This window comes from Onychostoma macrolepis, chromosome 17, assembly GCF_012432095.1.
Source record: "Onychostoma macrolepis isolate SWU-2019 chromosome 17, ASM1243209v1, whole genome shotgun sequence".
NCBI lineage: Eukaryota > Metazoa > Chordata > Actinopteri > Cypriniformes > Cyprinidae > Onychostoma > Onychostoma macrolepis.
The window spans coordinates 16,207,684-16,218,444 of record NC_081171.1 but is presented as its reverse complement, the minus strand read 5'-3'; the positions used below and the strand labels follow the sequence as shown (position 1 = coordinate 16,218,444).

General features: G+C 39.1%; 1 protein-coding gene across 1 annotated transcript in view; it reads right to left on the bottom strand.

Annotated features, from left to right (window-relative positions):
• hectd1 (HECT domain containing 1) overlaps positions 1-10,761 on the bottom strand; it is a 34,282-nt gene that overhangs the window by 1,070 nt on the left and 22,451 nt on the right. The window contains exons 26-41 of the mRNA XM_058749766.1: positions 10,416-10,637; positions 10,013-10,191; positions 9,511-9,667; positions 9,092-9,314; positions 8,933-8,987; positions 8,438-8,620; positions 7,849-8,062; positions 7,682-7,764; positions 7,395-7,522; positions 7,096-7,297; positions 2,835-2,972; positions 2,142-2,749; positions 1,474-1,552; positions 783-876; positions 420-570; positions 23-167 (exon numbers count right to left, since the gene is read on the bottom strand). Of these exons, the coding sequence (XP_058605749.1) occupies positions 23-167; positions 420-570; positions 783-876; positions 1,474-1,552; positions 2,142-2,749; positions 2,835-2,972; positions 7,096-7,297; positions 7,395-7,522; positions 7,682-7,764; positions 7,849-8,062; positions 8,438-8,620; positions 8,933-8,987; positions 9,092-9,314; positions 9,511-9,667; positions 10,013-10,191; positions 10,416-10,637 (2,861 nt within the window). The remainder of the gene's footprint in view (positions 1-22; positions 168-419; positions 571-782; positions 877-1,473; positions 1,553-2,141; positions 2,750-2,834; positions 2,973-7,095; positions 7,298-7,394; positions 7,523-7,681; positions 7,765-7,848; positions 8,063-8,437; positions 8,621-8,932; positions 8,988-9,091; positions 9,315-9,510; positions 9,668-10,012; positions 10,192-10,415; positions 10,638-10,761) is intronic.

Here is a 10,761-nt window from a genome sequence, read left to right as displayed (position 1 = left end):
AGTAAATTCCATGCTTGCATACCTTCCGGACTACTGTGAGACGTGGATGGAGGTTGGCCAGTCCACCAGGGGGCAGGGTCGAGCAGCCTGTGGTGAATTGGAGGAAGGCTTTCCTCTCATCTGATGACATTCCACACAGCACTCGCACAAAGCGCAAGAAACCAGGACTGCAATACAATTAAATCAATCATCGACATGATACACAGTCTGAAAAGTTGCTTAATAGATATTTTACATTATTTAGAAACCTGAACATGAAACATTTAATTCAAAGAGGTTGACATGTACCATAATGTTCAGCTATTATATGTATATACACTACTACTACTGCTACACAATACGGCACATTTAAAAAAATAAATCAATCACAGACCTACCCTAGAGTACGCCATCATAAAATAATAAAATAACTGTAGTACCTGTCCCGTGTGTAGCCAAGTTTAGGTTCTGTGTAGTTAACAATGTCTTCAGCGGTCCAGGATGGAGACTGGTTGCCACACAAGATCATCTGCACCTCTTTATGACTAAATGAGCTGAGCTTCTCCATAGGAAACACCCTGTTAAAGCCCTCTGTAGCAAAACACATATAGACTGCCATTAGAACAAAAGATCAAATATATAACATTTGAAACTAATAAGAATACTGTTGTAACGAATGTCATTTATAATAGACAGATATTTGAAACTTATATATCTCCTGAATAGCCAAGCTACATGTGTATCCCGAGCATATTGAAAGTACAAGGCATGAGAGTATTTGAGGCATGCCAATCCTGTCGTACCTCTAAAGGCTTCCATTTGCTTCTGGATTCCTGTGTGCATGCAGAAGTCAAACATGAGCTCTACATACTCCTCTGCGTTTTCCATGGTGACCATCTGATGAGAGGACAGCAGAATTATTAGCATACATGTCTTTTTTTTTTGTAAAGGATGACACCAAAACAGTGTGTTACATAATTACAGGTACTAAGCAAGCAGTGAGTTTAAAATTTTGAACAATATTTACACCACCATTCAAAAGTATGCGGTCATTTTTAAAAAAAAAAACCTCATTCTCACAAGGCTGCATTTATTGGAACAAAAATGCACTAAAAACAGTAATATTGTGAAATATTACAATTTAAAACAACTTTCTATTTCAATACATTTTAAAACGTAATTGAATCCTGTGTTGGTAAAGCTTTAGTGTCATATGATCCTTCAGAAATCATTCTTATTGCTGATTTGGTCCTCAAGAAAACAGTCAATGCTGAAAACACATTTATTTTTACTTTTGGACCAAAACAACAACAAAAACCTTACTGACCCAAAACGTTTGGATGGTAGTATAATTTTAATCAAGATGATTTTTTTCAGGAAGTAGTGGTACTTGGGGTGATAAGCACTGCTATACAAATATAGGTACAAACAATGCATTAGCATGACTATAAACACACCATACTAGATTGTGTGTCTGGACAACACGTGACCTACCTCATCCTCTCCATTGGACTTCAAGTCTACTGATGAGAAACCATGTACTTTGGATGATGGACAGAACTGGAAATTTAATCTAATAAAAATAAAACATTAGATGAGTAACTTCTATAAATAAAATACCCTCCAAAAAGCAAGGAAGTAACATCCATGAAACATCTCCCAAACTAATTATACAATTAAGTATGGAGTAATATTAATTAACATGCATTTAATAAAAGGTTGGGTTTGGTTTATATTAGTTGCTTGTAATTATGGATAATTACCTGTTATTAATCTAGTAAGTATATCCAACCTGATTTTTCCCATAAGAGCAGGCGTGGCCATATGTAAATTTTATGTGCGAGGCTACCGGTGTCATCCGCTTCCAGCTATTTTTAGCTTGATATTGCAATCTGGTGTGTCTTACCATATTATTTTAATGTATTATCTTAATTATGAACACAGTGGTTTGTAGTGCAAACAGTTCTCCCGTTCACTGCACTTTATTTTTCTCACTATTTCCTTACAGCGGCTAATGAACCTTAAGTCTCGCACATTCACAGAAAATGGCTTGCTTCCACGTTTAAAAATAAGGTGGATATGACATGTATAACAAGGAGACTGTAAAATAAGTGTTGCCTAATTTTCATTGATTAATATACTAAGTAATATTCATCTCTCACCCTAAATCTTCTACACTAAGTGGTGGACCAGAGCCCATAGGGTTCTTCAGCATGAGATCCTGAAGCCGTGTGTTCTTCTCATCCTCTGACAGACTCTTATTGCCCAGGATCTGTCTGCGCTTCACAGACAGTGCTTTCAGCTCTTTCAGGAACTGTGCTCTGTGAGGATTCACCAGTTCAAAGTCCTCCCAGGTCAAGATGCCGTGATACCAAGCTGGTGGCTTGGGCTTGGGCGGGTCAAGGATGAACTCAGACTTGGAGTCTTCATCAAAGCTACCCACTGAGTAAGTGTCCTGACCCTCCTCGGTGGAGGCTTCGGACTGGATTTCAGAGAAGTGGCAGTCCGACTCGACACGAGTTTGATAAAGTAGCTTACTCATGTTGCTTTTGATATCGCCCATACAGAGCAGTTTGAAGAAAGGCTGGGATATGGGCAGATCCACAAGCCGGTTGTCCTGGATGCATTTGGCCAGAAAGATGCCAAGAAACAGGAAAAGCTTGGTGATACGCTCCAGTTCATCACTGTCCTGAGGGAAGGGAGCAGGGAAAAGGCCGCAGGAACGTTGCACATAATAGCCTGGTGGTTTCAAGCCACCGCCCAGATCCACCTGATAAACAATGAATAAGTTCATTAATCAGCCAAATCGGTCATATCTGGGCTAGTGCCTTAAGGTAAAACAGCCTAATACTCACTTGACGTGACTCATCATCTGGGAAGTCGTCGTCACAGAGCCAGATACCAAGGGAAGTCCTCTGGAACTCTGCAGCCACAAGAGCATAGAACTCCAGGGTGGGTCCAAGACCAGTGCCCTCCTCCCCCTGGAACTCCACCTGTTCAAAACAATGATCATTATCAGTCTTCATCAAATAGTTTGAAATAGTTGCTGTAGAGCAGTGTTTCTCAACCCGGGGACCAGGCCCCAGCAAGCTTACATAAAATAATTTCAATAAATATAATTATTAAAAAACAAACAAACAAAAAACCATACAAAATCAGAACAAAACTGGTTGTGTTTCTTTTTAACAGCTGCACCACAAATTTAAGGAAACAGAGACGGCTGAAAGTGCATCCTGTTTGTTTTCTTTATATTTCTATAGATATATTTTTCATTTCTGTGAAGCAAAGAGTTTTGGTTAAATTTTTTTTTTTTAGTTAACAGAGACCTAGACAACAGAAAGCACACCCTCTTCGCTTTCATTATTTTACAAAGCAAAATGTTTTGTTATTTTGAGTGCATACAAATAAAAGTAGACCATTCACAGATTCAAAAGATGTATTACTCTTATCTTGTATGAGCAAAAATTACGGAGTATTTTAAGTTACATGCAAATAATCGCACCAGTGCCTCCAAACTGATTGTTATGCGGAGAGCGCACTACTGTTCAGCTTCCACTGTACAAACACTTCAATAGTGCACATGGCGAGCGGAAATGTAATGTTGCTGCAACTTACACGTCACATCATAAGCCACATTTGAGGCCGACGATCAAAATGCATGTCCTGACTAGGCATGGGCCGGTATGAGATTCTGACGGTACGATAACCTTAGATTATTATGATAATGGTATTGCGATTACAGCTCTAAAATATGTTATTTTTAAATGTCTGGGTAAAAAAAACTTTCTTCCACTGAACAATACATTTTATTTTTAAGAAGCATATAGAACATTTTGGAACAGTAAACATGTCAGGCTAAATAATTAAATTCTTGTTAATTAAATGAAGTGCAGTCACTTAACTGAGCCTAAACCGGCAGCTCAACAACAATCAGAACATAAATTCTTTTCGGTTAAAAAAAAAAAAAAAAAAAAAAATAATTCAAAATTGGGAGAAACAAACAAAAAAAATGCATTCACTGCTGAAACCTACAGCTCAATAAATCAAAAACATACAGCGCCCCTGGTTAAGATGTGTTAAAAGCCTCAAAATAAATTCAATTTTTATTGCAGAAGCATAATCTCACACTGAAAATTTTAGAAAAATCTAACCTTTAACAAGTGAATTTAGAAATAAAAATAAAAATCCATGACAAAAATAATTGATTTTTATAAAATCACCTGTTCCACAATTATTGGCACCCCTAACAATTTCTATAACATAAATGTAATTAAAAACTACAGTAAAAATCAAAGTTGAGAGTATCTAGAAACTTTTAATTAATAATTCATGACTTCCTGTTTCCATGTGGTATAAATATGACGTGACACAGAGGCCTATTTCTCTTATCCACTCTTCAACATGGGAAAGACAAGAGAACACCCCACTCAAGTAAGGCAGATGTGTACTGTGTCGACCTTCATAAGTCAGGCAATGGTTACAAGAAAATAGCCACTCGCCTAAACTTTCCCATATCTACAGTCAGAGGAATCATTAAGAAGTTTAAAACTGGAACAGTGACAAACAAGGCTGGACGAGGACCCAAGTTTATCTTGCCACCATGCACAGTGAGGAGGATGGTAAGAGAAGTAAAAAAATAATAAAAATCTCCAAAGTTCACTGTTAGAGAACTGCATCAAAGAGTGACATCTTGGGGTCACAAAGTCTCCATGACAACCATCAGACGCTATCTACATGCCAACAAGCTGTTTGGGAGGCATGCAAGGAAAAAGCCTTTTCTCACCTACAATCACAAACGTAAACGTCTGGAGTTTGCCAAGCGGTACTGGGACCGTGTGCTTTGGTCAGATGAGACTAAGATAGTGTTTGTTGCCAAAAAGCTCTAAGTGGGTCTGGCGTAAAACAAAAGAGGAGTATGAGGAAAAGCACCTCATGCCCACTGTGAAGTATGGTGGAGGATCTGTGATGCTGTGGGCCCGTTTCTCTTCCAAAGGCCCTGGGAACCTTGTTAGGGTGCATAGCATCACGAACTCTCTGAAATACCAGGACATTTTAAATCAAAACCTGATGGCCTCTGCCAGAAAGCTGAAGATGGGTCGTCATTGGGTCTTTCAGCAGGATAATGACCCAAAACATGTGGCGAAATCTACACAAAAATGGTTCAGCAGACACAAAATCAAGCTCCTCCCATGGCCATCTCAGTCCCCAGACCTCAACCCAATTGAAAACCTATGGGGTGAGGACCCAGGACTCTGACCATTCCTCTTTGCACAATCTTTCTAGATGATCCAAAGATCCCTCTCTCTGTATTCTCCAATCTTGTCCAATGTTATAGGAGGATATTAAGTGCTGTCTTGTTGGCAAAAGGGGGTTGTACGAAGTATTAACATCAGGGGTACCAATAATTGTGGCACACATGATTTCATGTAAAAAAAATAAAGACAAAAAAAGTGATGGCTTAATGTGGGATTTTTTTCCCACTGAATAAATATACTTCAATTAAAGGTTGGATTTTTCTCTTTTTTTTTGCACTGTGGTTCTACATTGTTTAAAAAAAAAAAAAAATTATTAGAAGCCTAAGAACACATCTTAACCAGGGGTGCCAATAATTGTGGAAGGCGCTGTAAATCAAAACCTTTTCTGTAAATTTTTTTAAAAATGCAGTCATTAAACCTAAAGCTCAACAAGGTTTTTGGAGACACGCTCACTTTCTACACATTCACCTTTCAGTCCAAGTTGTGAGCGGTGAGGTACAAAGATGTGTGCACATACACGTAAGGAGAGAGAGAGCACGCGAGTGTGTCTCACACACACACACACACGGTCTCTCTCCGTACAACACAGTGGCAAAGACACCCGAGAGCCAGCAGTTTGTTTGTTTTTTTAAATGTTGTGATTTTGAATGAATGTAAACAATGGCAGGAGGCTTAAAATTATAGATGTGATACCAGTTAAATTTAATTATTGTACTAAACCGCATAAAGGTAGTACTTTAGTCTGCTATTCCCCGCTCTGTGAGGTAACGTGAGGGAGGAAAATAGTTGACGTTAGCTAGTTAATTAGCCATGTTATCTGCCTTGGTAGCAAGCCAAATAGTATTTATTTCAACACTGAAACAAACGGCAGGTGGGCCATCATCCTACACACAGGTTACTCTCACTGACTACTGCTCGCACCAACCGGAGGGGGAGGAGGGGTAATGTGACTTGTTACGCTCTTCACTGCTCACAACTAAGAACTGCACTTTCTGTCTTTGACAAAACGTAAAAAACTGTGCATACCACAGGAACGGTATAACGGAAAATTTTTGTGGTTTTGACACCGTGAATTTTCCGAACCAAGCCTAGTCCTGACCGATGTCCTTTAACACAAAGACCAGCTGTTAATGAATTGTCTGTCACGGACTACATGACCATTTCCTGTGGATTTTTTTTCTGCGATTAAGCGACTAATGAAATTTTGATCAACCAATTATCTTCTGGTCGACTAATGGTCCTTTACGGTTTCAAATTTTATTTTAGTTTTTTCCAATGTGATAAGGACTATATCCGTGATTGCGCCAAAGCCTCTTGCGTGCACACAACAATTTATAGCATTGCTCGATGTTTATAGGCCTATGTTATTTATAACGGACGGCATTATAATTTGCGTTTTATTTTATAATTGTACATAATTTTGTACAAGGGATGTCAATTTTCAATCATTTCCATGATCGATCGTCGTTTGAATTAACGATCAATTAAATCGTTAACCTTAATACTGCAAAATCCATCTATTGCAGTGGCATATATTCACCGGCATTACAGGATGTTCAAATACGTCTAAATTAAATGCTAGTATCAGGATTGTAAAATGAAGAGATGCGATTATGATCTTCTTCATAATGAGCTACTTGTTCCGTTCTGAATACTGGTAAAATTTAAAGGATTTGCTGACAACTTATAGTTGAAAATGCATCTTAATACCAGGTGTATCATTGTTCAATTCAACTCTTTCAAAGTGTTATATTGACAACATAATTTGTAGTGAAAAGAAAAAAAAAAAAAAAACTTTCACTAGCGGTCTCAGACTTTTAGACACCACTATTTTTTGCAAACATTATGTTTTGGCGTTTACCTCCAGTACAGACTTTCTGTCAGCATGTATCTGCATCACACTCTCAGCCCACTCCATCATACTCTCTCCGCGAGGCACCTTGACACGCTCGTGCTTGAGCCGACCTACACGGAACTCGCCGGGATCATCACGGCGAACCGTTGTGGATGGCCGGGAACGTTCCATAGTGGCTTCTCTTCGGTTCTGGAGCCAGACAATAGCCCTAGAGAGAGATGCAAGTTCTCATACTACAGTTTCACAGATTTATTATTGTAGAATTTTGTATGAAGTAAAAATGTTTCAATACTGCAATCACAGACCTGGAGGCTCCAAATGCAGTGCAGGTAAAATAAAGCTGCCGGGTTTCAAATGGTATGAGGAAAGGACACTTGCTGGTTAACTGTTCACACCAGTCTGGAAGTGCCCCGCTAGCCAGGGCCAGTGGCTCCTACAAGTCAAAACAAAAACACAGAAATCTTTACTGTCACTTTTGATCAATTTAAAGAATTCTTGCTGAATAAAAGTATTAATTTCTTTGAAACAAACAACAAAAATCTTCCCTGACTCTACAATGTATATAACATGCATAATTAACACATCATATTACCTCAATCTGCTGCAAGATTTTGGTTGTAATTTTTTTGCTGGTGAATTCCTCAGGTGATGCATTGAACTGCAGCTCTTCCACATCTACACAAAGAAATGTGACTTTTAAATGCATTGTAATAAAAAAAAAACTCATTAAAGACAATGCAGTGCAGATGAACTCCTTACCTTCCTGTAGTGTGCGGCCGGATGAAGGTTCTCCTCCGATGGTAAAAAGGATGCGCAAGAGCTGTAGTACGTCCTCTACGCTGCAGGCACTCTGTCCTGAGCCCGCCTTGGCCTGAGCCTGCTCGCGTGCAGCACTCAGGATGTCACAGCTCTGCGTGGCAGACAACGTCCCTGAACTCAGGCCTGAAGATCTGCAGCCACGCTCACAGAAGTCCTGCAAAACCATATATGTACTGTTAACACAAACTACTCGTAATTTTTCCTCCCAACCCTTTTATAACAATCACAACAGACCTATAACAATGCAATTACTGCATTCTTTCAAAATTATATAGTTTATGGCCAAAGACGACAACAAAAACTTAAATCAAATCAAAGAGAAAGTCCACAATGACACCTAAAAACTTTCATGGTACAACATTTACACCCATGTAGGCATTAAAGTTTACATAAGGACAGCAACAACTGTCTAACAGGTGGCTACACAAGTGACAGTCAAGCAAGAAATAGAAAAATACTTGAAAAACAGAGAAGGGAAAATAAAGATGGTATGTATAGATATATATGCACATCCGATGGCATTCTATACCTTGTATGCAGCTATGAGCTGCGAACAATTTCTGTTTTTCCTAATACTTTTATTAGAGCCGGTTAATTTCCAGTGGCGCAGGAAAGTTGAGTCTGCATTCTTCTGCATGTAGGTTATCAAGTCATTCTTTGGTAATTCATCTGTGCCAAGGTACTGTTCCACATGCTCTACAGACCAGCAACCCTACAACAGGAAGAACCAAATGTTGGTCTTTCCTGATTGTAAAGTCTCACGCAATACACATGCATTACAGTAGGTTTAACCACTAGAGAGGCACGTGCATTTAACAATAGATACCACTGGGAGTAATTTCACAGTCTGCTGGCTTTAAGGTTAGTGACGGCTGACAGACAGTTTACTGAGAAGGAGCATTTACACATTGGGGACAGCCACAGAAAAATCACAGCCAAGATTTTAATGAGCCGAAGAGAGCGAATGAAAGGAAGATAGGTAGAGAGACAGTGTGGAGCAGAGATGTTAAAAACGTGTCATTACCATCTTTCCACTCTCTCTTTCTTTGTCAGTGTCCTTCAATTCCCTGTACATTATCCTACAAAAAACAAAAACAACGTTTATTAACAGATGTCTAGGAGAAAACATGACAAAAAGGGAATTATTTTGATACAAAAAACAACTGTGAAATGATAGACTCACGTATACGTAGGTTCCCAGATGCGTCTAAGCTTGTCGGGTTTAATAGCACCATTGCATGAGAGCTGGAGAAGCTTCTGGACATAATAGAAAATAGTGGACTTGTAGTTGTTGAGAGGTAGTTCTACTTCTCGAGTTGTCCCAAGACCTGCTACTTTCAGGATGAGAGCCAGACGGGGTGAAGGCGTGCACTCCACCTCCTCCTGCACCTCTGAGCGAGGTGTACCTGTAAGCAGATTAAACATGAATCACAATGGATTGCTGTGTCCGACTCAGCAGCCAACCAGTTTTATTGTATAAACATACATACATAATATAAAATATATATAATATAAAATAAAAAATTGAATATATACTATAATACTTTGAAAATAATACTGCAATAACACTGCAGCCAACTCTTTCTACAGCACCAACAGTACCTGGTGGAGGGATTTCCAGGTCTGTAGTTTGCTGGACGTTAGTCCGGCCTGGTCTTGGATCAAATGCAGGTACTAAAGCAGAAAACTGCCTTTTCAGCACAAAGTCGTCGTCCCACGTCCTGCGCCGACCCCCTTTGGTTTCATACTCCTCTTCCTCCTTTCAGGCCACCATTGAAAAAGCAAAGTAAAGCTCTCTTACACATAATGCTCAACTGCTTATAAACGTGAAACACATATTTCACCTAACCAAAGACATGCTACACAGAGGAACCATGCTGGTAAACAAGCAAACAAACTAAAAAATTTTGTAAAAATAAAATAAAGAAACACCAAATACATTCCTAACCAATAAATACACCACTATTCACCAAATAAAAAAAAAATAAAATAAAAAAAATACAAAAAACACCAAATTTTTAGGTAACCCAGAAAGGAGAACACGAAGAAAACCAAAAATAAAGGATTTCCACTGTACTATTATTGAAACTACAACAGGTTTTACCCTATGAATATGAACGTGGTAACCAAGGTTGACCCTGGACCGTACCAGAACTTCCTCATACTCCTGTTCCTCCTGATTGTCATCCTCATTCTCATCATCATCGTCATCTGGCTCTGGCAAGTCCTCCTCGTCATCCAACTCAGCAAGCAATGTATTGGCCCGACAGCTGTCCAAGAAGTCTGAGTGACAGAAAATCAATTAAAACAGTCAGCTGTCATACTGCAAAACATAAATCAAGGAGATGAATTCAGAGAATAAGACTGCAAATTAGTTTAGCAATAGGCAAAAACATCATATTAGAGATTAATTTGCCAAAAAATAAATAAAGCGGACAACAGAGCATGTACTAGAACAAGAGAGGATGAGGGAAAAGAGAGTGAATAATAAATGTAACATGGCCTACCATAGAGGGAAAACTCAGCCTCCTGACCTGTGTCACTTTCACTAGATGTAGAGGTCAGGCTGGTCGTCAGCGTGTTACTGAGCAACTGGCCGACGGACAAACCTGTAGTTGCCGTGGCTACATTATTGCTGCTGGTTACTATGGAGGTGGACATTGTAACAGTTGAGGTGGTACCAGTGGTTGTAAGGTTAGGAAAGCTCTGCGCACCCATGAGAGGAGAAGCTGCAAACAAACCCCAAAAACTGTGATTAGTCTCCAAAAAGAACAAAATAAGCAAGTAACTGAAAACTGAAAGCTCGCTCTACAAACTAAACATGCTTCAAATGGCTGCAATATGCAAATCATG